This window comes from Umbelopsis ramanniana (assembly GCF_025399195.1).
Source record: "Umbelopsis ramanniana AG unplaced genomic scaffold K450scaffold_29, whole genome shotgun sequence".
Lineage (NCBI taxonomy): Eukaryota > Fungi > Mucoromycota > Umbelopsidomycetes > Umbelopsidales > Umbelopsidaceae > Umbelopsis > Umbelopsis ramanniana.
The window spans coordinates 101,658-126,349 of record NW_026252115.1 but is presented as its reverse complement, the minus strand read 5'-3'; the positions used below and the strand labels follow the sequence as shown (position 1 = coordinate 126,349).

The 24,692-nt window shown below is 43.9% G+C and overlaps 12 protein-coding genes across 12 annotated transcripts; 3 read left to right on the top strand and 9 right to left on the bottom strand.

The window, feature by feature from the left end:
* Positions 1-949: 949 nt before the first annotated feature.
* Positions 950-3,943, top strand: K450DRAFT_242155 (uncharacterized protein). Its single transcript, XM_051589205.1, has 11 exons — positions 950-1,138; positions 1,212-1,455; positions 1,536-1,647; positions 1,716-1,788; positions 1,849-1,951; positions 2,025-2,114; positions 2,179-2,292; positions 2,356-2,665; positions 2,728-3,306; positions 3,374-3,526; positions 3,596-3,943. Exons 1-11 carry the CDS (start codon positions 1,029-1,031, stop codon positions 3,802-3,804), a joined length of 2,097 nt encoding a protein of 698 aa, XP_051444439.1. The 5' UTR covers positions 950-1,028; the 3' UTR covers positions 3,805-3,943.
* Position 3,944: 1 nt separating this feature from the next.
* Positions 3,945-5,612, bottom strand: K450DRAFT_242152 (uncharacterized protein). The gene is made up of 5 exons (XM_051589204.1): positions 5,207-5,612; positions 4,933-5,131; positions 4,782-4,855; positions 4,559-4,694; positions 3,945-4,488 (listed from the first exon to the last, which is right to left on the bottom strand). Exons 1-5 carry the CDS (start codon positions 5,450-5,452, stop codon positions 4,067-4,069), a joined length of 1,077 nt encoding a protein of 358 aa, XP_051444438.1. The 5' UTR covers positions 5,453-5,612; the 3' UTR covers positions 3,945-4,066.
* Positions 5,613-5,642: 30 nt separating this feature from the next.
* Positions 5,643-6,654, top strand: K450DRAFT_242148 (uncharacterized protein). The gene is made up of 4 exons (XM_051589203.1): positions 5,643-5,743; positions 5,814-5,978; positions 6,054-6,150; positions 6,231-6,654. Exons 1-4 carry the CDS (start codon positions 5,736-5,738, stop codon positions 6,459-6,461), a joined length of 501 nt encoding a protein of 166 aa, XP_051444437.1. The 5' UTR covers positions 5,643-5,735; the 3' UTR covers positions 6,462-6,654.
* Positions 6,655-8,012, bottom strand: K450DRAFT_242144 (uncharacterized protein). Its single transcript, XM_051589202.1, has one exon. It carries the CDS (start codon positions 7,772-7,774, stop codon positions 6,848-6,850), a length of 927 nt encoding a protein of 308 aa, XP_051444436.1. The 5' UTR covers positions 7,775-8,012; the 3' UTR covers positions 6,655-6,847.
* Positions 8,013-10,437: 2,425 nt separating this feature from the next.
* On the bottom strand, positions 10,438-10,855 carry K450DRAFT_242137 (uncharacterized protein; the record flags this gene model as incomplete). Its single annotated transcript, XM_051589201.1, is given in 2 exon segments — positions 10,438-10,704; positions 10,715-10,855. Coding segments are annotated over 2 exon segments (233 nt in total), but the record flags the coding sequence as incomplete, so codon positions are not given.
* Positions 10,856-11,902: 1,047 nt separating this feature from the next.
* On the bottom strand, positions 11,903-12,375 carry K450DRAFT_242133 (uncharacterized protein). Its single transcript, XM_051589200.1, has 2 exons — positions 12,102-12,375; positions 11,903-12,076 (listed from the first exon to the last, which is right to left on the bottom strand). Exons 1-2 carry the CDS (start codon positions 12,187-12,189, stop codon positions 11,991-11,993), a joined length of 174 nt encoding a protein of 57 aa, XP_051444434.1. The 5' UTR covers positions 12,190-12,375; the 3' UTR covers positions 11,903-11,990.
* A 1,197-nt stretch (positions 12,376-13,572) lies between these two features.
* K450DRAFT_242127 (uncharacterized protein) lies at positions 13,573-15,235 on the bottom strand. The gene is made up of 10 exons (XM_051589199.1): positions 14,998-15,235; positions 14,881-14,910; positions 14,782-14,805; positions 14,657-14,705; positions 14,572-14,589; positions 14,433-14,513; positions 14,318-14,367; positions 14,110-14,251; positions 13,828-14,046; positions 13,573-13,751 (listed from the first exon to the last, which is right to left on the bottom strand). The coding sequence occupies exons 1-9, from the start codon at positions 15,100-15,102 to the stop codon at positions 13,973-13,975; spliced, it is 573 nt and encodes a 190-aa protein (XP_051444433.1). The 5' UTR covers positions 15,103-15,235; the 3' UTR covers positions 13,573-13,751; positions 13,828-13,972.
* Positions 15,236-15,320: 85 nt separating this feature from the next.
* Positions 15,321-17,006, top strand: K450DRAFT_199440 (uncharacterized protein; the record flags this gene model as incomplete). The annotated part of the gene is made up of 9 exons (XM_051584601.1): positions 15,321-15,390; positions 15,463-15,507; positions 15,574-15,685; positions 15,752-15,899; positions 15,976-16,062; positions 16,135-16,236; positions 16,318-16,496; positions 16,558-16,699; positions 16,782-17,006. 9 exons carry the CDS (start codon positions 15,321-15,323, stop codon positions 17,004-17,006), a joined length of 1,110 nt encoding a protein of 369 aa, XP_051444432.1.
* Positions 17,007-17,017: 11 nt separating this feature from the next.
* K450DRAFT_242108 (uncharacterized protein) lies at positions 17,018-19,388 on the bottom strand. The gene is made up of 6 exons (XM_051589198.1): positions 19,301-19,388; positions 18,712-19,157; positions 18,226-18,645; positions 18,084-18,167; positions 17,507-18,016; positions 17,018-17,446 (listed from the first exon to the last, which is right to left on the bottom strand). Exons 1-6 carry the CDS (start codon positions 19,351-19,353, stop codon positions 17,313-17,315), a joined length of 1,647 nt encoding a protein of 548 aa, XP_051444431.1. The 5' UTR covers positions 19,354-19,388; the 3' UTR covers positions 17,018-17,312.
* A 507-nt stretch (positions 19,389-19,895) lies between these two features.
* Positions 19,896-21,733, bottom strand: K450DRAFT_242106 (uncharacterized protein). Its single transcript, XM_051589197.1, has 4 exons — positions 21,465-21,733; positions 21,201-21,372; positions 20,846-21,047; positions 19,896-20,775 (listed from the first exon to the last, which is right to left on the bottom strand). Exons 1-4 carry the CDS (start codon positions 21,637-21,639, stop codon positions 19,933-19,935), a joined length of 1,392 nt encoding a protein of 463 aa, XP_051444430.1. The 5' UTR covers positions 21,640-21,733; the 3' UTR covers positions 19,896-19,932.
* A 387-nt stretch (positions 21,734-22,120) lies between these two features.
* Positions 22,121-22,596, bottom strand: K450DRAFT_242103 (uncharacterized protein). The gene is made up of 2 exons (XM_051589196.1): positions 22,475-22,596; positions 22,121-22,392 (listed from the first exon to the last, which is right to left on the bottom strand). Exons 1-2 carry the CDS (start codon positions 22,574-22,576, stop codon positions 22,255-22,257), a joined length of 240 nt encoding a protein of 79 aa, XP_051444429.1. The 5' UTR covers positions 22,577-22,596; the 3' UTR covers positions 22,121-22,254.
* Positions 22,597-23,307: 711 nt separating this feature from the next.
* On the bottom strand, positions 23,308-24,423 carry K450DRAFT_280825 (uncharacterized protein). Its single transcript, XM_051593373.1, has 2 exons — positions 23,962-24,423; positions 23,308-23,872 (listed from the first exon to the last, which is right to left on the bottom strand). Exons 1-2 carry the CDS (start codon positions 24,286-24,288, stop codon positions 23,573-23,575), a joined length of 627 nt encoding a protein of 208 aa, XP_051444428.1. The 5' UTR covers positions 24,289-24,423; the 3' UTR covers positions 23,308-23,572.
* Between the last annotated feature and the right edge of the window lie 269 nt (positions 24,424-24,692).

The following is a 24,692-nucleotide window of genomic DNA, read 5'->3' as shown; positions in this document are numbered from 1 at the left end:
CAAGCCATATCTTCCCACCCAAGCTCTGTTTATTATCCGTTATCATTCGTTTTATTCCTGCCATACCAACGGAGCGTACGATTGGTTGATGAACAACGAAGACGTTGAGAATATGAAATGGGTCAAGACATTTAATCAATATGACTTATACTCCAAGGCTGACGAGGAGCCTAATGTAGAGGATCTAAAGCCTTTCTATCAAGAACTTATTGCAGAGTATTTCCCGGATACTATTGCATGGTAGATGTAGATCTGGCTAGGCTTACTCTGAGATGTTCTGAGGATACTTTAGACTGGTCCAACTTCTTGCCCTCCGGTGATACTTAACATTACACTTTGATCCAACCCCTTTAACTTTTTGGTAATTTCAATTTCCAGAGCTAGAAATTAATCTATTGGCATTCTTCGATCCATCGGTATACATCTGAAATTTGCTACCTGTGTAGTCATAAGTGTGCTTGTTGCTGTGATATTAGGACATGTTGGAAGAAGTCAGATAAATCAATTCGTGCTAAATCAGCAGCATATTTATTCAGAAACAAAAGGAATAACTTGATGATAATTCTTAATGATGTGAACCTTTAGTTCAGACCTCGTACATCATTTTAGTCATATTGAAAGGACATCGATAACACAATGCGAGAGCCTGGGGTAGATGTCGGACAATCAAAAGCCAATGCGAGGAGTTTGGCTCAACGTGAGCTTTGAGTCTGAGATGGTACAAGTAGTTTGCTCAAGCGACATCCCAATAAAGTCGGCAAAGTGATTGGAAGTACGCACAATAATGTCACATATTATTCCTCTGCAATCGATGTTAATGTCTTTGCATACTACAGCGACTGGAGCAGTTAATCAAGACCCCAAACATTTATATGATGAAAATAAAGCGTTGTCTGCTATCACGAACAGTTGCGGGGTAAGAGAGAAGCCTGCCATTGATTCAGCTCACGCGTGTTTCCCAGGCCCAGAATAGTATATAAGTTTATGAACCTTGTGCCCTGTATGCCTCTCGTCTACTCTCCTCCGCAATGACTGCTATAACAAAGGTATTGATTGCTAACCGCGGCGAGATCGCTTGCCGTGTTATCACCACATGCCACCGTATGGGCATTTCAACTGTCGCCGTCTTTTCGGACAGGTAAAAACCACAGTCAGCTACGTTGTCGGACACTCACAAAACAGTCAGCTCATTCGAAACCCCTTTTCATTAGCGATGCCAATGCCCGTTTCGTCAAAATGGCAGACCAGGCTTGCCATTTAGGTGGTTCTCTTGCTTCCGAGTCTTATTTAAGAGGAGACAAGATCATCGAGATTGCCAAGTTGACTGGAGCGAACGCTATTCATCCTGGATACGGCTTTTTGTCTGAAAATGCAGAATTCGCTGAGCAGGTTGCTAAAGCTGGCATCATCTTTATCGGTCCAACACCTGAATCCATTCGTATTCTTGGAGACAAGGTACATAAATTAGAGCTTGATGAGTTCAAAGGCCGCACAAATCGATGTCAACAATCATTGTCTGACAACCTACACAATAGATCAGCGCAAAGAGATTTCTGACAGAGCATGCTCCAAAGGTGCCTGTCATTCCTGGATACAACGGTGACGACCAATCGTTGGACACTTTGACGAAAGCTGCATTGGGCATAGGTATGAATGCAAAATGATGAGATACGACGAAGGAGATAAGGGTGTAGACTCATCCAGTTGGTGTTTAGAATTCCCTGTGCTATTGAAGGCTTCTGCTGGAGGTGGTGGCAAAGGCATGAGAACTGTTTACAATGCTGACAAGTAGGTTGCATCCATTTTGTTGTGCTTGAACGTCCATTCATGTCGATTGACTCGATGTAGTTTGAAGAGCGAGATTGAGGCTGCTAAAGGTGAATCCCTTCGTGCGTTTGGCTCTGAGCAACTTCTGATCGAAAAGTACTTTACAAGCGTCAGACACGTTGAGGTATATGTCGACATTCACATGGAGATTTGGGGCCCCGACCATATGCTGAGTACATCCTATCCATATTTTTTAGGTTCAGATTTTTGGTGATCAGTACGGCAACATATACCATATTAATGAGCGTGATTGCTCTATACAGCGACGGCATCAAAAAATCGTTGAGGTAGGGAGAGAGTGATATCATGGCCGTAAAGCACCAACATAGATATTGACTTTCAATGCCTTAGGAAACTCCCTGCCCAGAAATGTCAGAGGAACTCAGATATTCTATGACAGCAGCCGCTTTAGAAATCGGAAGAAAGCTAGGATATGTTGGAGCCGGTACCGTAGAATTTATCTTGGTAAGAAGAAGAAGGGAAATGAAATCTGCCTGAAGGTGGTCATATTCTAAAATGTACTTCTAGGATGCAAAAACTCAAAAGTTCTACTTTTTGGAAGTCAATACCCGTTTGCAAGTAGAGCATGCTATCACAGAAGCCATTTCTGGATTGGATCTTGTCGAACTTCAAATCTTGGTGGCTCAAGGTGAGAACCTGCGCAAGGTTCCTTCCATCAACCAACTTTCATTCCAGGGCCACGCTATCGAGTGCAGAATATGCGCTGAAGATCCCGGCAACGACTTCTCTCCTGTCACTGGAAAGATCCTCAAGTGGAGACAAATTGATTTTACGAGACAACTTGCTGGTGTCAGATACGATACTGGTATTGAAGATGGTAAGGAAACGAAGCAAATGTCTGTACTGTGGTTAAGGTTGATTCTGACAGAGAATGTCTAGGTTCTGAGATTTCCATCTACTATGACTCTATGATCGCCAAGCTGATTGTCCATGCTCCTACTCGAAAGCAGGCCATCACCACTATGGCACTTGTGCTTTCCCAGACTGTTATTTTGGGTATTGTAACCAACCAGAAGTTCCTTCTGAACGTGATGCGAAATCCTCGCTTCCAATCCGGCGTGTACGATACTGGGTTTATTGGAGCTGAAATTGACAATCTCAAGCCAGCACTGTCAGATGTTGAAGAGAGCCGACTCGCTATTGTAGGATTTATGTTTGACTGGGCTATGCGAAACGCCCAACGACAAGCGCTGCGTAACATATCTTCTGGATGGAAAAACAACAGCGTCAAGAAGAACATTCAAAAACTCATAGTTGAAGACTGTGACGTGCTGGAACTTGAGTATGAGCATCATCACCATGGAGCGAGTGAGCCCCAATTTGTGTTTGGATTTACTAAGGGTGAAAAGAAGCAAGAAACAAATAGAAAGGCTGTTTTGAACGAACTCAAGTTGAACCAAGCTCAAATGCAACTCCCTGGTCAACATCTTGTTACCGGTCTGCTTGTTTGCACCATTGGTAACTGAATGTTTCAAAATAATGACCACTGAAATGGGGATGATAAAATAACCACTATTGTTTTTAGATGGATTGAGAGAACAGTACTATGTTGCTGACTCTCCGTCTGGGATCAACGATCGAATCATGTATGTGCACACTGCCAGCTATGGTAGTCAAGTCAGGGTTGTCAAGCAAGACAGACTCAAGAGTACAAGTCAAGAGGATGAAGCAGATAATTGTAAGTTGAGCACCTAGAAGGACTTGATTCCTAGTATGTAAACTAATGAATTTGTGTCTCCAATCTTAGTATCCGCGTACACATCACCTATGCCTTGTCGTATTCTAAAGATTCTTGCCCCAACCGGTACCAAGGTGAAGAAGAACGATCCTATCTTAACGGTTGAGTCGATGAAGACGGAGGTAAAGCTGATCAGTCGACATGATGGTGTGGTCACTGTCAAGGTTGAAGAAGGTCAGATGGTGGATGCTCGTGTTTTGCTTTGTCAAGTAGAATAGAGTTTAGTAGGGTGGCTGGCCCTGCCCTTCAAAGAGCTTCTTTTGGCCGAGAGCCCAAATATAGCAGAATAGTTATTACGATTTTCAATAAATTCGTTTCGTCCTAGGAACCATGAAGTGACGTTATTTAAGCCAACAAACGAACGTTTTGCTTCGCGGTTCTTTATTTGAGACCCTGTGTGCGGCTAGCTACTTCCAAATTACACATCCTATACTTATACATTCGCGCTCGCACGCAGGTTAAATACATTCATATCAAAGTTTAATTCTCATCTTCTACAATCTTCATAACAGCTTGCACTGGTCCATCCCCGTTTTCAATCTTTTCATTGAACCGATCTAACCAACTGCGGACCTTTTCATATACCATGAACGTGACGGCTTGTCCTGGAGCCACTCGCAGAAGTCGAGGGGTTAGACCCTTGTAAAAAGCCATGTAACCTTCCTTGGTATATATCTCGGTGGTGACGGTCTTGAACCTATGCCAACCAGAACCTGGCTCGTTGGACTTTTGAATACGAGTTTTAATGGTGTCTATGGGTGCATTAGACAGGGGACCCATCGCTCCAGAAACACCTCCTAGAACCAAATGCTGATAAGATGGTAGTTCATCTAGCTTTTGGTATACAGCAGCAGCCTTCTTCATTTCTTGATACGCGGTGAAGTTAACGGCCTGATTGGTGGCTGGAAACATGACATGTGTTGAGTCAAACCATCTTGTCACCCGTGAGAAAATCAATAAATTGCCCTATACCTTGCCGAAGTGCAGTCAAGCTGACTCCTTTATACAGCGCGCTCACACCCTCTTCCTTGATAATTGTGTAAGCTGCGTGACCGGCGTTGCGATATTTGGGAATATCCAAAGGGTCTGCCATGGAGTGTCGTTGTGCCTATTTTTAAAGCGGAGCGGAATGCAAGTTTAAGTGAGACATGGGGTAAAAGAGAAGTGGAACTGTATGGGGGGGGGGTCTACTTACTTGAAGTCGAATCTTAACGACATCCATAGGAGTGACCACCATGACGGCTTCAGTGACTCCTGCGCCTAAGCCAGCTGCAGAAAAGGTGTTACTGTTAATAAATGGCGTGATGGTGGTCGGAAGCGAAAATTTGACGATCAAGAGGACTTACCAAGGAATGTAGCTTTGGTCGTGACCTTTTGCGTTTCCTTGTCAGCAAGCACTGATTTGTAAAATTCAAAGGAACTGAAGCGAATGGCCATTTTTGGGACAATGCCAGATACCACAGCTCCCAATCCTTTGTACAACGCCCATACCGACTCATTCTTTACAATTCTGGCACCCACTCCAAAGAAGCCCAAACGTTTACCCTGTTGCAAGCCATAGCGAGTTCATGTTAGGCCAAACATAAATGTACATTGAATAGATAGGTCATGAACCATTACCCCTTTGGTTCTTGATCCACTCTTAGACAGTTGCATTCTGACTTTGATGGTGTCCAGTGGGTGGCAAGTACACGCTTCGACCAGACCAGCTGAACCACCAGCAATCAAATGTGTCAAGAGGGTTTTTGGTTTTGCATCTCCAGCTTTGCTCATGTTGAAAGGAGGGAAGGGAAAGGTGAAGAAGAAATGAAAGAGAGTGAGGAGAAACTGAGCGAATCCATTAATGTGGACGGGAATGAATGGCATGTGAAAAATGATGATTCTGAATCATGGCTGATCACAGCGACAAAATGACCACCCAATTTTCTTGTCTTTTTGCTATTTATCCATGCCATGCCTGAAAATAACTTGGAGAGAAGGTAAAAGTAATGTACAAAGACGGTAACAATAACAAGTATTATCAAACAGGAACGGTCATCATCATGACATCTACCTTAGCAAAAGATATATAAAACCTGAATTTCATATGGGCAAGTCGTTCTTTTTTTCTTATAAAGCACAAACCTTACATCATTACATCGATTGAAAAATGTTCAAGTAATATTAACTGCTGGTGGTCAGACCTCATGGATGCTATGTCACTAACAACTCCGTCGCCTGTCAATAGAAAGACCCCCATGAGAATGGTCATTGCCGTTGACAATTCGTCAGCCTCACGGAAAGCAATGTCTCACGGCATGGCTATGGCTGATATGTTGAAGGACCCTCCGCAGGTTAAGATCATTTATGCCATTGGTTTGAATCCAGAGCAATCTAAACCTATCCAGTTTTTGTGAGTAATTTTTTTGGTAAAGGTCGCGGCATGAAATACACCTCCAAGCAGATCACTGAGTTCAAGTCAAACTAGAGACAGTTTGGACCGGCGAAATAATATGGATATTGTAGAAGACTCCAAAGGAGAAGTAGAAAACATCAAGGGTTGGCTGAACGAATTCAGTAAAAAGGTAGTTTGATTTTTCGTGGTATTCTACCCTTCGAAACAATGAATGTAGGCACACACTCATGTTTGCTCTAACTATCTTAGCATGGAAATTACGAGTTTGTAACCATACAGCGCCATGAGCCAGTAGGACAGATCATTACACAATTCTTGTACGATATGCCCGCCGATATGCTAGTGATTGGCTCATCGAGTCGATCCAGTGTTTCTGGTATGATCAAGTCACTCCTTGGATCGACATGTGAGTACTGTATTCGCCACTCCCCTTGTCCAGTTACCATCGTCAAGCAAAGTGACACCAAGGCAGCCGATTGAGAGACTGTACTGCATGCTAGACTTCCCATCGCCATTGACCTCAAAGGACTTTATGTTATAGCTCTTTTATTGCGAGGCTCGCTTGCTTTTTCTTTTCATTTCTTTAAAACTTTGCTTTTTTTTCTTTCATTCGTTATATAAAAAAAACAAAAAAGTGGTGGGTGGGTGTGAGCAAGCTAATATTGCAGTCGGTCAATGCACCAAGTGTAGTACGATATTCATATCAAATACAAAATGGGTAAAGAAATAAAATGGTGTGTGGTGAAAAAAATGGATTTGCAAAAATCAAAGGAAGAAACGTTTTAGAGAACATCTAATTAGCAAGAACGTTTAATTTTTTAAAAAAAGGAAAAAAGAAAAATAGGAAGTAGTGGGGGATGAGTTGTCTAATGCTCAAGGAAGAAATAGTTTCCGCTGAGCTTCTGTTCTTGATCCAACTGAGAATCCATCTTGTTGATTCTAGGTCTGAAGTTGGTAGGATCACGACGGAAAGTGATTTCCAGTGATGCCAAGAACTTGTTCATACCGGTAAGAAGTGATTGAGGAGAGTTGGCAACAGCATCAACGGAAGGAATACCCTCGTACACAACGACACGGTCAGCAAGGTAAGTAGCCATGATGAAATCGTGCTCGACAATGAAAGCCGTTCGCTTAAAGTGAATGATGTAACGCTTGATGACCTTGGCGGCAATAATACGTTGTTCGGAATCCAAGTATGCTGAAGGTTCATCGATAAGGTAGATATCGGCAGGTTGACCGAGACAGAGGACAATGGCAACACGTTGCAATTCACCACCAGACAAGTGAGTAACTTCTTGATCAATGATGCTTTCGATGTTGAGGGGCTTGACAACATCAGTTTGGAACTGTGGGTTCAAGAAAGCAGCCTTGATCTTCTTAATGAACAACATGCGGACAGTACCTTGGAACTTGGGTGCAATCTTCTGGGGCTTGTATGAAACGTTCAATTCGGGTACTTGTTGGTCACCATCGGCCTTCATCAAACCAGCGAGCAATCGAATGAAGGTGGTCTTGCCAGTACCGTTTTGACCCAACATGACGATGATTTCAGCGTCAGTGAACTGACCTCCGTGGACAGTAAGCTTGAAGTCTCCCAACTGCTTGGCCATGGTAGGATACTTGTATTGGCGGTTCTTGTCCATTGAAACTTCTTCAGCTTGTTCAGCAATCTTGAAAGTCAAAGATTCTTCACGGAAACGCAAGTTTTCGGTGGGAACTTTTCCGTCCAAGAAAATATTGATACCTTCACGGACAGAGAAAGGAAGGGTGACGACACCATAAACGGAAGGCATACCGTAAAGAACGCAAATGAAATCAGACAAGTAATCCAAGACTGACAAATCGTGCTCTACGACAATGACGTATCTGAAGGAAGAAAATGAATGGTGTTAGAAAGTTCGGTGGCATAGAAATACTGCAGTGGAATAGAAGGTAACATACGTGGTACCACTGATGAGAGCGCGAATAGCTCTGGCAGCCTTCAAACGTTGCTTAACATCCAAGTATGATGAAGGTTCGTCAAACATGTAACTAGAAGGGGAAAGACGTGAATAAGTTTATGCATACATGGCGAAGTTGGAAGGGAATGGTACTTACATATCGGCATGCTGAACGCAGACGACACCGATAGCGAAACGTTGAAGTTCTCCTCCAGACAATTGACCAACTTCACGCTGCAAAACTTCCTGAAGATCTGTAGAGGAGCATTTAGTAATGATCGATTTAAGGAGACGCAGAATCGCGTATAAACTTACCGAGGGCAGAGATGATATCGTCAAGATTGTTGCGCTCGAGCTTGGCATCCAACAAAGCTCCAACCTTTCCGCTGACAGCCTTGGGAATATGATCAACATACTGGGGCTTGATGATGGCCTGAAATTCAATTGCAAAGGTTGAGTTATCACGATCATGCTCTTGCCGCGTCACACGAATTGACGTCTCTCACCTTCAAGTTATCTTCCAAAATCTTGGTGAAGTAGTTTTGCAATTCAGAACCACGGAAGTACTTGAGAATGTCCTGCCAGTCAGGCGGGTTATCGAAGTTACCCAAGTTAGGCTTCATCTTACCAGCCAGAATCTTCAAGGCAGTAGACTTTCCGATACCGTTGGTACCGACTAAACCAAGAACTTGACCAGGACGAGGGCTGGGAAGACGATGAAGCTTGAACGAGTTGGCGGAATAACGGTGAGTGACTTCCTTTTCCAAGTTGGTAGGCAAGTTGATAATATGAATAGCGCCGAAAGGACACTTCTTTGGGCAAATACCACAACCAATGCACAAATCCTCAGAGATGAAAGCAATCTTGGAGGTAGCGTCAACCTCAATACATAATTTTCCTAATTCAAACGAGAGGGTTGCAGGTTAACAAATGTTGATTGCGTGCGATCATTAGTGGCTTGGACCACCGGAATCCCGCATTACTACAGTCGTTGCACGTTGATGGATACCAGTGCTGAAAATCGCACTTTACAGTAACCGCGGTCATTTGGATCAAGTGCGAACGATGCTGAATTTGGTTGAAGGTTGCTTTAAAACTTACCCATGCGAACGACAGGGCATGACTTTTTACTGTGGATGAAAAGAATCATTAGGTATTTTCCCACATTTTTCGCTTTTCTCGACATCAGAACTTACCATTCTTGTCTGCACTTCTTGGGCTTACACTTGTCAGAACTGACGATGGCAATACGAGTTAGCCGGTCACTCATGTTGGGAAGAGGGGGGATGGGGAAGAGGAATGAATAGCGTTTTGCAAAACTTTTTTTTTTTTTGAACCACCGCAGCCATCGTTCAATGAGGTCACCTCTCGCACTCACCGATAGCTGAGTCTGGGTAATGGTCATATCCACAAGCATAACAGCTTTTATCCTACCGATACGTCCATTGAAAGCAAAATGATGGAAGGGTGACGAAGGTCATTCTCTTCATGTAATTTGAGCAATAAATATGAGTAAAAGACAACTTCGTATAAAGCGCAGATGTATCATTTGAGTGCAGGCCAGTTAAATAATAGAAACGTCAACGCGATGTAGCTACAATCAAACAGATCAATTGATAAAAATGTTTACCATTATTGCCATTGTCATTGCTGAACAATATAGGATGAAATTGCTGAGAAGCCGCGTATAGAAGCACATGAGCAGTGGTCGAGCATATTTGCTTACCGTAGAATTGTCAGGTTTGATTATGGCAATTATACGCATATAATGAGCATAAAGAACGATTCATAAGGTCTGATAACGCATGTAAAGCCTGGTATTATATCATCGAAGCAGCTGTTCACAGTTAGATATTGCAGTAGCAAGGCATCACGTGGAATACTGCTTAAATATTAGGTTCGGTTCATGTTGAATTGTTCCTTGTTTGTCAAAAGTTATCCCGGACTGGACTTCTCATCTCTACCGCTCGGCTGCAACGATCTGGCTTATTTATCGTCAACGAGTTGGAGCATTTAGCATAGGCACTATCGGCAGTACCGGACGCTTTAGAGGGGAATTTTAAACAAATCACAAGTTTGAGGGACTATTTCTGTGCTCAGATCACGTACAATCAACTGATGATGGTACATTACGAGGTTTTATCACATTCCAACTCAAGAGAAATCATACATAACCACCAATCTTTATTCCTGGGCAGAATCTCTCTTGCTCAGTCTCAAGGGGAGAAGACGACTATAGTGCTTGTCCTGGAGGAAAAGTTGAAGAGTATCGTCCATATTTATTGCAACCTATATCCAACGGTTCAACCAACACTTCGGCATCTTCCAGCTAGAAGGATGGGGTGTATCTGGAGCCCACAACACATGTACATAAATTTATAAATATTTCTCATCTCATAACTGTACCTACAGCATATATGAAGCTATATAAGAACTTCATTGATCTCTGAATTGTCCATAAATTAGTTTTTCTTCATATTTTTCTATATCATGTCTTGTCCGTGAACTCCAGGTTGGTACTTTTACCTTCTACATTTCCTAGAAAGGAGATCTTGGCTGTACTTTGACTTCCAGCTGTCCTCAAGTGAGATTTCCAACTTGTTGATTCAGCAATGTGAGAATCAAGTGGAGTCAGGGTGGAGAGCCAGCGGCGTCGGCTGAATATCGTATACCATAGCGCGAATTGAATCTGAAAAATCCAGTGTTGAAGTGGGGTAAGCTTGACTGAATTGATTGCATAAATGCTGCCAATAATTTATTCTTTGAAGTCTATGAGACACAAGGATGGGCTCTAAACACACGAAAACTGTGTTTCGAAAGATAGGGCTTCAACCCCAGCGTTATGGCTGTTATCACAGATTTTGCGCCATGAGACACTCCGTTGATCTCGAAAATGTAATACACTGGATGTTGGCAAGCGTATACTAGTTCATTGGCTTTATGACAATACTATTTTAAAGTTACAGGAAGGTGAGTTTGCCAGTATTAGATAGTTCAGACCTTCCATTCTTTTTCTTTCTTCTTCTTTTTAAGCCGACTACTGGAAAATGTAATTCTTGTTATTAATGTAAAGTACATACATCTGCTCTCAGCATCTTTTCAATTGCCATCTATTAGGTTGAGATAAGCTATACGCTCGGTCGCTTTTCCGTTCCGACAAGATCTACCATATATTACTGTGGGCCGAAACAGAACCATCAACCCGAGATGCAAGTTGCCGCATACGAAGCAAGTTTCATTTTAGCTATCTAATGACTTTTGAGCACTGAAAGTGTCAACAAAGGCTTTTTGTTCTCATGATCCAGACGTATGTCAAACTGGTTTCACTAAACACTTCCTCGCCACGCACACCAGCTTCGCTCTCGTTCTGTTGCCCACTGTTACGGTCATGCGCATACAACCTTCATGCGGTTACCCTTGAGATTTGCCTGAAAGAGCTACACGGTGCCCGTTAGTAATGTCTGATTGCTGTGTATCCGACTAGTTTGTCCTGTCAGCCAACGTCATCAGGCCAACGCTGTGCACTGAGTAAAAGTGTGCTACGTCGAAAGAAAGGATCTGTGGCCAAATACTGCTGATGAAGGGATGGCAATATAATACTTGGCATATACGACTGTCAGTCGATCATCTAAATAAAAGTAATCATGGTTGGCGTTGGCTCCGTCACTCCAGTGCAGTTCACTGTAAGGGCTGAAGCAGGATGGCAAGCCTTCATATGAGAAGAAACGTGTGGGTGGGTCTGTAATTTGGCTGATAACATATGTTATTTGCGGTCATCCAGGCAACAATGAAGCTGGAGTGTAGCAGTAGCAACATGATGTCCGATATGACCTTAAACAGGAGTTTGCTTCAGGGGTTAAACCACTACCTTCTCGAATGCTAGACTTGACCAAAGAGAAAGTAGCAACTAACTGTGCAACTACATTTTCCTAAACTTTGAGCTATTGTCCTCAAGAACCGCAGTAGAACTTGTAACTGGGGCCTGCATGAATGCGCGTCTTGATAAGTGAATGAAGTAAAGGAGTTCACATTTTCTGCCCTCAGCTCTAAACGCTATGTTAAAACAGCCTCAGACATGAGGCAATATGCACAGAGACATTGGTCTAAGTGAATGTCCTTTGCGACAAGAGGTAGCAGGTGACCGGCAACCGCTTGCTAGAAAGAGTGGTCACGTGAAAACGTTTTTGGAAGAAAACTATGAAGAGAGAAGGTAATGCCGGAGGCTTAAGGGTCGAGAAAATGGCGATTTTGTTCGTAAAAGAGCTCATTGTCAGGATAGTTTCTTGGCACAAAGGGTGAGTCGGCCTCCCAGTAGTGGCTTTGGCGGCTCCCTATATTCCTTGGTTGAAGCTCAGACGCCGAATCAGAAAACCCGCCATACGGCGAGAATCGAACCCGGGACCGAACAACAACCTCAGAATATGGAAGTCGCCTTGACCACTGGACCAGGAGACCATACTCAAAATCTACTGAAAATGACATGATCATGACCATGACTTTTACGAACAAAATCGCCATTTCCTCGACCCCCAGCCTCAGCACGGACTCCATTTGACTCTCATATCATACCCCTCCCTTCTCCGCATACGTCCATAGTACTAGTTATTTTCTAAAGCTTCGAGGGGAAGAGGAAGCAGAGAAATAGACATCTCACAGCTTGAAAGAAAGTCAGTGTAACAGAGTGGCAGTGCGCACAGACCTTGTGTAGCCAGAGTGTGGGGTAAATTAGAGCTATTTTCGAGCTAAGGAGCATGTTTAGTAAGCTTTAAGGACGTAAATTCGTTCAAAGAGGACCATTTATGTGCTCTTAGGTGTTTAAAGATGCAGAAGTCGCGTGTATGTGCTCTGATGGTCATAGATGTTGAGCATACAGACAGTGCACCTTACGTAAAGGAATCAGGGGTAAAGGGGAAGTTTGAGTTACGGCTCACTACTTTATATAAAAGCATAGAAGGTGGAAAGCAATTATATAGTTTTGAAGCACCTTAAGACACTAGGGAAGACACACAGCTGCCTGAAAGTATCGATACACGAACTTCTGTGATTCACTGATCTGCAAATGCAGATTGTCGTTGACGGCTGAGATCGCGTGCAACTGGCAGGTGCTGATCTTGATGACCCCATGCGAAATGAGTTATGATTCTACCGAGTATAATAATTTACGTCCTTTGTCTATTGATATTTCAGCTAGAGTTAGATAAGGAAGCTGAGCATTTCCTTTTGCCTGTATCCGCCAGAGCCGAGCAAGACCTTCGGTGAGATGACTAAACCCAATGCAGCGTACTTTACCCCATATGCATTCTGGTGATCCTCTGTTCTCTTACCTGTAGCAGGATGTATAGTTGCTTATAATGGCTATTCGTTCTAACTTTTCCTGTACATTCATCCAGTGTCGTTGCGCATTCTGCTCAAAGACATTAGTGCTTACACTCCGCCACCGCTTGGTCGACTCAATACCAGTGCCAAAAGCAAGCACAAAGACATGCGCTGGTGAGAAGACTTTTCAACATATCAATAGCCTACGCAATTATATAGCAAGGAGGAAAGGCTGATGGAAAGCAGCTTTATGGAAAATGGACCGGTAGAACCGCTTCAACGATACCTGGATCAAGGCGTTGAAGAAGTTGTCGATGCATAGGCGGCGCACGCAAAATCGGTTTCTTACATAAATTACTTTATTGCTAACAAATATTAAGTTGTGTCCACATATACTACGTTACGCGGGGACAGCGTACTCGCGATTGAAATATCTGTCTGCTACGGCCATTGCGGTTTTTTCAATACCCGTTTGATCTCCGCTCGCGTTATGTTCTGAGGAAAGTGATGCGATCTATGGTTGAATTCGCGAACACGTCAGTACGCAACGTGAATAAATGGCGGTCGTTCAACTCAGCTCAGTTTCTTACCTCCTTGCTCACAAGAGCACCAATGCTGGCACCGGCCTGCTCGGTCATAATGGGCTGATTACTTGTTCTGCATTGTTGAATGTACAGACGAATGGCTTCGAAAGCAGCAGCGCCGGCGATTTGTCGTTCCGATACGTCCTTGGCCTTATCTTTGTATAGAAGTCGATGCCAATCTGCCAGAGCTGAAAGTCCAATTTCGGCTTCTTTTCGAGCCTTTCGCTCTAGATTTCCGCCGTCAATGGTACGAAAGACAAGCGAGACGCAACTGCCAATGGCACTCACCTTCTGGCGTCAAAGGTAACAGCATCCGATGATAGTTGGCGAGCTGTGGGGGGTTATGCTCCACCAGAGTCCATAGCTGGCTTGGACGCTGTCTATTTCTGCTGGCCAGAACAATGTTGGACCCGGAGCTGGGATTATTGGACTAAACACAGGTGTTATTGATCTGCCGCAAGGCAATAAATCGTGGTCTGTTAGCAGGATCAATTACCTCGATATCAATGCAAAGACGCTCGTCGCTGATAGGACAGATGAAGCCGTCTAAAGATAAAAAAAAAAAGGTAAGCCTTTTCCAAAGAATGAAAACCTAGGGAGCTGTCCGTTACCTAGGAATCGCCACTCTTGGTTCCTTGCCAAAACGCCCTTTCGTGCGTACTGAATGATACTTTTGCCAGCCTTCACCTCTCCTATAATGACTGTTGAATAAAGTGCACCAGTTGCTGCTTGTACCAGTGTCCTTCTTACCTCCTTTAATGTCCAGAACTATTGGCAATATGAATTGATAAATTGAACTGGCCCAGACGATGTCGTTTATAGCATGGTCACTTACCTAATCCTGACTTTTTATTCACAATGAATCCATCCTCATATGCCCAAAGCTAGTCATCAGAACAACAAAGGTTAGATGCCATCACCACGTATTTTAGTTCGACCGCCTGTTGATTTGTCACCTACCTGATTTACGTTATCCACATCTTTCTATTGAATTTGGGTGTTGATGGCGTCAATAAGAAGGGATCCGAGGCAAATCTCATAATATGATGGTGACACTACCTTATTCCATAACAAAATATTGGAGTCTGCCTATTTTATCATATGCATGAATAAATTTTTTTTAGGCGACGTGGTGATTGAACGAAATAACGAGTTCCCGCAAGTGCTACTACTTACGCTCATAGAGCCATCGTTGACATCGACGGTTAAAGTAGGAACCCTCTGCGACTGAATGAAAAAGAAGCCAGGAGGAAAGGCTTCAGGGTTGGGTTTTTGGGTCATGACAGTTTGGTTAAAAAAAGAGGGAAGAAGTAATTCAGACGAGGACTGGGGGCTATATATTGAAATCGGAAGGTTTCAGTAGCAATACACAGTTTCAGCGATGGGGTTTAGATGCCATTGCGGAGAAAATGGGTGAGGGGAAAAACTCTGATCTGACAATCAAAAAAACTCACCACTTGGAAACGCCTCGGCACACAAACTCCTCGACTGTTCGCATCATGATTCGTGTTGGTTCATCCCTGGCTGCCGTCGCCTTGTTTGTTTCTACAGCCCTCGCTGAAACCAAAGGTAAACCATCCTAGTGCCCATCATCGCCTTTGCCCATCACCCTGTCGCTCATCGATGCTTGTGATCATCTAGATGACCAGACTTTCCAACCACCCACACCACTTCCTTACCCCACAAGTAAGTAGGCACTATCATGACAAAAAATGGAAGTTAACCTTGAAACTAACCCGCTGGCATTTGTAGAGGTTTCTGTCAAAGACTTCCTCTTTGAGATCGCCATGTTGTGCTTCTTCGCAGCTTATATCGCCATCTGGTACGTTGGAGGCAACAAGAATCTCGCCATCGCTAAGAAGTGGTAAGTACACGAATAGAGGCCCACCGTTGTGCTGTTAATGTGTATACTGAACGCTTGCCATGGCAGGACTGGCGCCCAGCTGGAATATCTCAGGACCCAGTTTGCCCACGTAGGAGACAATGCTGGCAACACTTTGGTAAAGGATAGCCCTAACGAATATGTGTTGTACACTACTGGAAGAAGAAACATGAAGTTTGCTCACTGGTTTGTCACTGTAAGTTGAATTGAGTGTGTAGCGTCGGCATTCAGGATTCTGGTGGCGTTATCTTACTTTGCCCTTTCATCTACAGCTGTACCCCCGAAATGATATCACCACTGCCATTGCCAACCAAGTTCTTGCTTTGGCTGGATGGGAAAAGCCTGCTAAGGATCATGTTGTGAGTAGCTGTCAGTCCAATTGTAACTGTGATAGAGAATAGCCATGACTGACGGTATGTTGTTTTGGCCAGACTGCTACTGTGACTTTGGATGACAGCTCTAGCGAAGGTTTTGTATTTGCTGTTCTTCCTGAGGCCACATCCAAGGAACTCCGTGCTGATCGCTTTGACTTGGTAAGTTGAGGTTTAAATTTTATACGACGGTGGTGATGCATATACTGACTGACCCGGGGACTTCTTTTGGGATGCGTGTAGAAAAAATTCACAAAGACTTCTCAACACAGCAAGTTGCCCAAGAACCTGGTTGTTTCTTGTGAGAGCAGCGATTTGGCCGATCTTCTCCTTGAAGGCAAGGTCGCTGATGTTATCCGTGAAGCTGGTGATGCCTTCAACAGCTTGATCATTACCTGTTACCCCACCGTTGCCCCCGAATCGTAAGTTGATGAATGCAATACCTTGTGCGCTAAACTTTTCCCACTAATGACCCTCGGTTAGTTTGAAGGAATCGTATCCCCAGACGGTCACTGTTGACTTCGACATCAACAGCTCTGATGCCAAGGCTTCTAGCGGTCTTGTCCAGCTTGTGTGTGAACTTCCCGATATCTTGAGTGCTCGTTGCCGTAACTTTAAACCCGAGGTAAGCGCCAGCGTCAATGTATGATACAGCAGGCTTGAAACGATAGAGTGGCTAACTTTTCCATTTGATTGGCCTGAATCAGATCAAGAACAAGCTTCGCAAGAACCGTGAAGAAGTTCTCAAGGAGTATGCCAAGATCCACGCTGAAGAACGCGCCGAGGAGCTCGCCAAGAAGAAGGCTGACGCAAAGAAGGCTGAAGAAGAACGTGTTCGCAAGTTGAGCCCTGCTGAGCAGCGCAAGTGGGAAGAAAAGGAGCGAGCCAAGGAGCTCAAGAAGTCTCAAAAGAAGAGAGTCAAGAAGGCATAGATGACTTTCTGCTGATGGGATGTTTGTTTTATTATAAAAAAAAAAAAGAATTCTTTTTACTCGAGAGAATAGCGTAAAATAAAATCAAAACGATATGTTAAAACATCTGGATTGTAAAAAGCTATATGTGATGGAAGATGTTTACATTATACTATTGCAAGATAAAATATAAGTCCAGTGTATGCAAAGGTATAATGCATTCAAACAATCAATTTGTAAAACGTGGCATGTACAGGCATATATATATGGGGAGTAGATTACAAGGAATGACACGCTAGATGCAGCGATGGTATACTTGTCCCGCGTTTAGATCAGTGAAACGTCACTGGGAGGTGGGATGTTGATGCTGGCGCCAGCCGCTCCAATAACGTGATGGATAGCACCGGTGTCATCGACCCAAGAGGTGGTCGAATATCTGTGTGGCACAATAGCATGATGGCCTGATACATGCGTGGTAAGCATCCCAGATAATCCAAGCTTCAAATAACGATGCAACCTACCTTCTGTGACCCATCGAGTGGTTAAACCTCCATCTTTGGGCGAATTGATAAGCTGTTCGTCGACATGGACCTTTTCTAAAGGTGAGCCTTCTTGCGAACCTACAACCAACAACGCCACAGAGGCTAAAGTACCAGCTCCTGCCATGACGGCAAAAAACAATTCAACATGTGCGAAGGTACTTATCGCTCTAATCCTCCCAACAATGATCGGCACCACGGATAATCCAATGTTGAGAGCTGCGGTGGCTATGCCGTAAGCGGTACCTAAATGATAGTGCTCGACGACAAGGGCGAAAGAAGGCCAAAGAGCACTTCCAAATGAAGCATAAAATATGCCTAGGAAGAACAAGGGTACAATCGGTGTAATGTAGGTGAAGCCGAGGGTGAGATGAGCTATCGATATGACAGCTCCAGAGATTAAAAGCTGGTGTCCCCGGTGTCCCATACGATCCGTCATGTAGCCTAGGGCTGGGCTCAGAAAAGCGGACATTGTATCCGGTATGGACTGGACTGTTTGACAAAGCATGGTGGATGAGTATGATAAATTTCAAGTTGTGCCATAGTGCCATTCTCTTACCTGCACCAGCAGCTTGAGCATTTCCAGGATACCATTTGGTTTGAAGGAAATCCGAAGAGATATGGTTGAAGGGTTGGACGGCGCCTAAAATACATATCCGTCAGTATTTATAGCTGGTTCAGCGATACCATATCGTACATACCATATAGCGCCAACAAAATGATATTGAGTAGCCAGAAGGAGGGGCTGAATTTCGCCAAGTGCGCCAAGTTCATATTCTCATCTTCGCTAAATATGGATTCGCTATCGTCGTCTAACAACAAATCATCAGGCATACCGCTGTCGTTCATGATATGTTTCTTGGTACTTGTGGCGTCGGATTCGACTATGCCAGCTTTGGCTCTCGATTGCGGTGAATCCAATATCATGGTGATAACAGTTGCTCCGGCGCTCAACAAACACAATGCAAAACCGAACCAACAAACCCAATCCTCTGAAAAGCGTTCATCTAGCCATGGCGATAAATTGTAATTGAGTGCCGTAGCAATTCTGCCAAATGTTAAGGTTAAGGCCATAGCAAAGGCCAATGCTCTTCCTCTGAACCAGTCTGTGGTTATTTTACCTAACGGGGGACAAGGGGATTAATGCCATATTTTTGGTCATGTTTCAGGTTGACCAATGATCTCACCTTGACACACCTCCAGCGATCCACCTCCAATACCAAACAAGACACGACCAGCCACCATTAGCCAAAATGACCTCGTGGTAACCCCCAAGGCAAAGATGGCTTGACCAGTGCAGAGAATGGTCGTCAACGAGATAAGCATGGTATTTGTGCCGAGTCTATCGATGCCGATCCCAGACAAGAGTGGACATATAATATTCGGGGTACTGACGGCGGTGAAAAGCATGTTGAGCTGGTACTGCCAAGTCTCGTACGACGATCCCATTCGTTCGTGAAGTTGCAGGTTGAGAGCCGATGGAAGCTCATAGCAAAAGTAATTACCGAATAAGAACGAGCATGCAAAAAAAAGTAGAGCCCAATGGCGCCATGTTATCCGGTCGCTCGGACACCGGCGTTTGAAAGGAAGTAATGGATCAGTTTCGGTTTGGCAGCTTGTGATGGATTCGACTCTGTGATGATGAAAACGTAGACGTGGGATAATGCAGGAGTTGGAAGGGTGCGAGATAAAGGGGACCAAGCGCAAAGATGGTTAATTGACAAGGCAGTTAGTACTCATAGTGTCAGTGTCTGACATCCAATCAATGGTTCTTACCTTGTCAGCGAAGACGATACGGAGGAATGCCGAGGTCGTTTGGGATCGTGCATTCAGAGTTTCCAGGAATCAGTCGCAATTGCAATGAGGAAAGCAAGGAAGAAAAAAATAAAAAGAGGTAAAACCAAATTGATAAACCCACAGACGTCAAAATTTGGATGGGAGTCACGGTAAAAGCGATTGTCCTAGGGAGCATCATTATACTGTAAAATTTTATGGTAGTGCCTAAATGTTATGAAAATGCTTCACACCAGTCGGCAGTATGTTAAACAGTGAGGTAATATTGATGCTACCATGCGAAGTGGCCGTAAACACAATGGGCAGGAGGTGTACTTTTTTCAAATTTTTATTTTTGATTTTGGGTAATTTAGAAACGCTTTTTCTAACCAGTTGCAATTTCATACAGAGTCAATGGAAACGAGATAATATAGAGGTGAGTGGAGATTTGTACAAGGGGCTAAAAGGGAAGAGCACTATGTCGGGTGGATGGGCGGATTTTTTGAAAGCGAGAGTAGAAAAAACATGGACAGTGAAATGGTGTAAAGAAAATGAGGTGTGAGGGAGGGGTACAGGTGGAGAGGGTGGTGTAAAAAAGTTTTAACAAGTAGAAAATAATAATAAGGAAACAACAACTACAGTAGAGCAACGAACTCTTCAACACAGTCTTCAAGCCATTCCCAATGTTTGAGACCAACCACCCATTCACTTGGAAGCATGCTATAGCCCATACGCAGACCAAGCAGTGCACCGGTGACTGAGGCATTGGTGTCAGCTTCACCTCCCTGCAAAACAACATCCATCAAAATGCGTTTGAAGCTGGATGTTTGTTCGCCTTTGGGAAGCTGGCGGGTGAAGCCATAAATGGCAGCGCCAAGGGTTTTGAAGACGTCCTGATTATCGTCGGTGTGATCCAGGGCAAGCGATTCCAAATTCACAGGAGGATAACAGTGAGCCAACAGTTGCGAGTAATAGCTTTGCGTGAGTTGCTGGTCCGTTTCTGGGGAATAAAACAATGGATCTGTGTTGGGAGCCGTCAAACATCGTTGGTTGGCTTCTATGGCACTGTCGACCAACGATAGGAGACATGGATCGGTGGATAATGTATCAATGAAATATTTTTTGTTGGCTGTATTTTGGACCAAGTCTTGATTGCTGAGAGGCGGTGTATTAGAAGGTGACCGTAACATCTGATCCTGGTAGTGGGGGTTGCTAAGTGATGAAGTAGGCGATGGTGGATAATCATTGTATTCTGTGTCCTGACTTCGTAGCATTCTTGCTACCAAAGTGGAAACAATAGCGCACGACGCAATGCTTCTTGGGTCTGAGTGAGTGACTCTACAGCAGTCAGCTGAATTTTCTATGACGGTTGTGCCATCCCAAAACTTGACCACGCCAAGCAGTGGTGCTCTCGTGATAGCGCCATTGGCAGAACGAAGGACATGTTTTGAGCGCCATACGTCAGCCGCAGCACGATGCTAGAAGTGGGATGATTTTTTAATTTCCAGTGCTATTTTGTACGATGGAGGATTTTTCTGGTTTACTTACGGGATCATGTTCAAAGGCTGGATGGTTGATGGTGTATTGTGTAGCTCGTCCAGTTCCTAGAGGAGGTTTACTCAGAGCAACAAGACCATGTTGACTCCAGTCTTTGAGTCGTTTGGCAAAGTCTTTGTTATTGAACACGCCTCCTGTATGAATAAGCGACTGCACTAACAAAAGCTGCTGGTCGGTGTCGTCTCCAAAGTCACTGTAAATGACAAGATGAGTATGGGGTATATGTTTGGGGGGTTCTAGACCATCCATCGTCTACGCTTATTAAATGCAAGTAGGATCCTCTTTTCCTTCCTTCTCTTTTCCTCTCTTCTCCTTTCTGCCCATTGATTGAAACTCCCCTACTTACTTGTCGTCAAACATAGACCGATAAGCGTCGCGGATAAAGGGTACGCCAACCACCCCTGTGACGTCTTCGTCTTCGAGGCCAAATCTGATTGGGCCTTCTCCATATACAGCCTCCACCTGTTCTCTGGTCATGCCTTCTGTAGCCAAACCAAGGCAATCCCCCAATACCGCGCCTTCATGGAGTACAAGAAAATTAGTTAGCTTTTGTCTTGTCCAACCTTAAAAAAAAAAGCCCTTTTGCCGCTCACTCCGCCCACTCACTCACCGAAGATTAATCCCTTGACTTTATCCACAATGTCTAGTCGACTCAATTTAGAGCACCCTGACGGTATTCGAGCTTGCGATTCTCGTAACGTTCGGTTGCTCTCTGGGAAATCACTTTGCGTGGCGTGTGTTTTGGCCGTATGATGACATGACAGATCGGTGTTTTCGAATAGCATCAGTAAATTGAGACGTGTTGGATGATATCCCACTACTTGGGATGAAAGGCCGTGAAAGAAAAAAAAAAAAAAGAAAGTAGAGAAGAGAAGAGTAGGGATAAAGCGAGTGTGAGTGGATTCAATTAATTTTTTTTAGTGCGAGTCAGCGAAATATAGGAAAAAAAAAAAGGTAAAAAAGGGCAAAGCAAATGTTATTGAAAACGGTGGAGTTTATTATGGCTGAGCGGGAAGAAGAAGGTAGAAAACCAGTTGTAAGGTACCTATTTCACGTCAAATGGAAGACTTTTTCTTATTATCTCGCTGTCCACTTTTCTCTTGCCTTCTGTCTCGCTCCCTTTCAGCCTCTAAACCATACAACGGAGAAAACAGCAGTAGGATATACTTAACCTAGCTTGGCGTCATCCGAGTCCATGCAACGCGCTAACGGAATGTCACCAATACCTTCTTGGTAAAAACCCAAAAAAATAAATAGACTATAATTTGCCGACCCTTCCTCCGCTTAGCTACGTTATGATTACATTACAAATTTTTTTAGTTTATTTGAAATTTACAAATTGACATACAAACCAACCATGTATGCAGATAGTGTGTCATGTTGAAGGCACTTCTTTTGAATTATTTCTTATTGCGTTCGTCCCATATTGCTTTTTCAGAATTGGCTGCTTCTCGGATTCTTTCTGCCAAGGCTTGTTTCTTTTCTTCATTCTCGCTTCTAATTCTGTCTGCGTCACGACGCAGGGCTGGCGTAAGGCGCTAAAGAAAATAAATAATTAAACCAGTTAGGTTAGTGTGTGGGAGACTATGTGGAAAAACACGCCAGGAAATAGGGCATTACAGCTCGCATTTGCTCTTCATTAGGGACTGTGAAGCGCATCAGGAGATAACCTGTGCCGATGATGGCAGTTCCCCATGCAACGGCCTTGATCGCTTTGGACATTTGGGGCTAATGGGTATGGAATGAGCCGCTTGACGGGGCAGCTCACTTTGCTTGCAAAATTAATCGTGACTGCTAATCATCCGCAAATGCAGCGCACCATGGAAGGCAGTAGAAATACTTTCCCCCCCTTTCTGTGCGCACTCCCCTTGGACTGCCAGGCAAGGTAGAAAGACAGCTCGCTTCTTCACCTTGCTTAATGTTACGCCACAGCTTCATTTGGAAAAAAATGGTTCATGTATGCCTCCACCGAATATTCGCGTTTTGAATGAAAAAAACGCCTACTTTCCTTTCTAACGGCTTTATGTCATTTAATACCTATGGGGTTTTGACTAAAGCTAGTTTAAGCAAGCAGTTAGATTGAAATAATTTTCGGTTTAAATGTGACATGAGTCTAACTACTTTGTTTTTTTAAAAAGGGACGTTGGTAGCTCTTTTCATTCCAATGACAAGGTTGAATCCCAGACCGTCCCATATGACCTGGGTTCAGCACCAATACTTGAATGAGGAATTTTTGGCAGCGCAGCAATCCTTTTGCCATGACAGCGCAACGTCGTCAGCGCACATTAACCGCCCTGCTAAAGTGCCGAAAAATATAATTTATTCCAGTGCCAGACAACGGTTTTTAATTGAGGTCATCTGACTTATGCTCGCAGCCATGGCTACTAAACGGTTCATGACACGCATTGCAAACTATAAACACTTGCTGAGCAACAGAGGAAGAAACAGTTTCTGACCGGATGACACCACCCTCTTCGTTTATTAATCCCGATTAGCTCTAAACAGGTTTTCTTTTCTGTTATATTGTTTTGACCATGGGACTTCATGACAGTCAGTCAATGTACGTGAGCGAGCTAAAAAGAAAATGTGTGTGGGTGCATTTTATTGGAATGTTTCTTTTTTTTTTAGAGTGAGTGTTGTGTTGTGTTTGTTGTGTGTGTGTGTTGTGTGTTGTGTGCGGGGGTATGTGACATTATAATTCACAAGCACGGCTTTCCCCTATGTGACACTGGGATTGGTGGGTATAGAATGGTAGAATGATATGGGGGCAGACGCTCTATTATTATTTTTTCGTAATCTTTCTTCCTCGCGTTGAACATATTCGGCAGCCGAAGCTAACAGGTCGATACCGGGCGTCGGTATAGGGGCTCGCCAGTGATATGAATGGCGATGTGGTGGAGCAATAACAGGCATAAACTGTACGCCATAGTCTTGCGGTGGTTGGATGGTAGCCGCTGAACGTAGCTTTTCATTTGTTTTTGCTCGATTTGCTTTGGCTCGACGATTTTGAAACCATACCTAAGGGGATTGGCAAGGGGTGAATTGCCATATTAGAAAATTGGCTTCCTGTAGACCAAAAATTTCATGTTGGCTGGAACTGGAATTACCTGAATTTCTCTATTGCTCATACCAATTTTACCGGCCAGCTTGTCGCGTATTTCATAGCTAGGCGTGTCGTTGTGTTCAAACAGAGCCATCAGCTGCGAGAACTGATCTGGGGTGATGCGTTTCCGCTTGGCCTTGGTGGTTGACATGGCTTTTTTGATAGAGGTGGATCTGGTTGGACTATCATCTTTGGGGTTTAGCAACAGAGTGATAGAGGATTTTTTACGGTGATTGAAATAAGAATCATCGCTGGATGAGTCGGACGGCGGAGACGAAGCGGCTCGGTCTGAGGCGGGGGTTGGTAATGAGTGCGTTGCAAGGTAGGCCATACGTTCACGAGAAAGAGAAAAAGAGAAGAGGTGTAATGAAAGAAGGAGGGGCAATAAAGAGAATTGGGGGACAGACCGACAGAAAAAAGGGCAGGCAAGAGATTATAATATAATAAAAAAAAAATTTGAGTGAGGGTCGTTTAACTACAGCTCAGTGCAGCACAGCGTAAGGCAGGCCAATGCTATCCTAATGATAGGGTTAATTTGTTATTTTTTATACATATTATTTTATTATTATTGTAGCTAGCTGCCAACCAGCGAGCGAGCGAACGAATGGAATAAGCTCTTCAGCTGATGCCACTGAACCAAGCAGTATTTGTGTTTGGCTCCAGTGGAAGGACCTCTGTCGGACCTTGGATTAAAGCTGCGATAAAGCTTCTCCTTGTGCTTTTTGCTTGAGAAAA

Excerpts from the sequence above, each read along its gene's own strand:
- K450DRAFT_242155 (XM_051589205.1), top strand. The coding sequence starts at position 1,029 with ATGACTGCTATAACAAAGGTATTGATTGCTAACCGCGGCGAGATCGCT. Across the intron at positions 2,666-2,727 it reads CGATACTGGTATTGAAGATG|GTTCTGAGATTTCCATCTAC; the intron begins GTAAGGAAACGA and ends GAGAATGTCTAG. Across the intron at positions 3,527-3,595 it reads AGAGGATGAAGCAGATAATT|TATCCGCGTACACATCACCT; the intron begins GTAAGTTGAGCA and ends CTCCAATCTTAG.
- K450DRAFT_242152 (XM_051589204.1), bottom strand. The coding sequence starts at position 5,452 with ATGCCATTCATTCCCGTCCACATTAATGGATTCGCTCAGTTTCTCCTC. Across the intron at positions 5,132-5,206 it reads GTGGATCAAGAACCAAAGGG|GGTAAACGTTTGGGCTTCTT; the intron begins GTAATGGTTCAT and ends GGCTTGCAACAG. Across the intron at positions 4,489-4,558 it reads CTTGACTGCACTTCGGCAAG|CCACCAATCAGGCCGTTAAC; the intron begins GTATAGGGCAAT and ends TCATGTTTCCAG.
- K450DRAFT_242148 (XM_051589203.1), top strand. Across the intron at positions 5,979-6,053 it reads TCTAAACCTATCCAGTTTTT|AGACAGTTTGGACCGGCGAA; the intron begins GTGAGTAATTTT and ends AAGTCAAACTAG. Across the intron at positions 6,151-6,230 it reads TGAACGAATTCAGTAAAAAG|CATGGAAATTACGAGTTTGT; the intron begins GTAGTTTGATTT and ends TAACTATCTTAG.
- K450DRAFT_242144 (XM_051589202.1), bottom strand. The coding sequence starts at position 7,774 with ATGCCTTCCGTTTATGGTGTCGTCACCCTTCCTTTCTCTGTCCGTGAA.
- K450DRAFT_242133 (XM_051589200.1), bottom strand. The coding sequence starts at position 12,189 with ATGAGCTCTTTTACGAACAAAATCGCCATTTTCTCGACCCTTAAGCCT. Across the intron at positions 12,077-12,101 it reads CATAGTTTTCTTCCAAAAAC|CAAGCGGTTGCCGGTCACCT; the intron begins GTTTTCACGTGA and ends CACTCTTTCTAG.
- K450DRAFT_242127 (XM_051589199.1), bottom strand. The coding sequence starts at position 15,102 with ATGACCCAAAAACCCAACCCTGAAGCCTTTCCTCCTGGCTTCTTTTTC. Across the intron at positions 14,911-14,997 it reads TCAACGATGGCTCTATGAGC|GCAGACTCCAATATTTTGTT; the intron begins GTAAGTAGTAGC and ends ATGATAAAATAG. Across the intron at positions 14,368-14,432 it reads CCAAGAGTGGCGATTCCTAG|ACGGCTTCATCTGTCCTATC; the intron begins GTAACGGACAGC and ends TTTTATCTTTAG.
- K450DRAFT_242108 (XM_051589198.1), bottom strand. The coding sequence starts at position 19,353 with ATGCACGATCCCAAACGACCTCGGCATTCCTCCGTATCGTCTTCGCTG. Across the intron at positions 18,017-18,083 it reads TGCTCAAGCTGCTGGTGCAG|TCCAGTCCATACCGGATACA; the intron begins GTAAGAGAATGG and ends TTTGTCAAACAG. Across the intron at positions 17,447-17,506 it reads CACTCGATGGGTCACAGAAG|GCCATCATGCTATTGTGCCA; the intron begins GTAGGTTGCATC and ends CGCATGTATCAG.
- K450DRAFT_242106 (XM_051589197.1), bottom strand. The coding sequence starts at position 21,639 with ATGCTATTCGAAAACACCGATCTGTCATGTCATCATACGGCCAAAACA. Across the intron at positions 21,048-21,200 it reads CGGTCTATGTTTGACGACAA|TGACTTTGGAGACGACACCG; the intron begins GTAAGTAGGGGA and ends TGTCATTTACAG. Across the intron at positions 20,776-20,845 it reads CAGCCTTTGAACATGATCCC|CATCGTGCTGCGGCTGACGT; the intron begins GTAAGTAAACCA and ends TCCCACTTCTAG.
- K450DRAFT_242103 (XM_051589196.1), bottom strand. The coding sequence starts at position 22,576 with ATGTCCAAAGCGATCAAGGCCGTTGCATGGGGAACTGCCATCATCGGC. Across the intron at positions 22,393-22,474 it reads ATGAAGAGCAAATGCGAGCT|CGCCTTACGCCAGCCCTGCG; the intron begins GTAATGCCCTAT and ends TATTTTCTTTAG.
- K450DRAFT_280825 (XM_051593373.1), bottom strand. The coding sequence starts at position 24,288 with ATGGCCTACCTTGCAACGCACTCATTACCAACCCCCGCCTCAGACCGA. Across the intron at positions 23,873-23,961 it reads TGAGCAATAGAGAAATTCAG|GTATGGTTTCAAAATCGTCG; the intron begins GTAATTCCAGTT and ends CAATCCCCTTAG.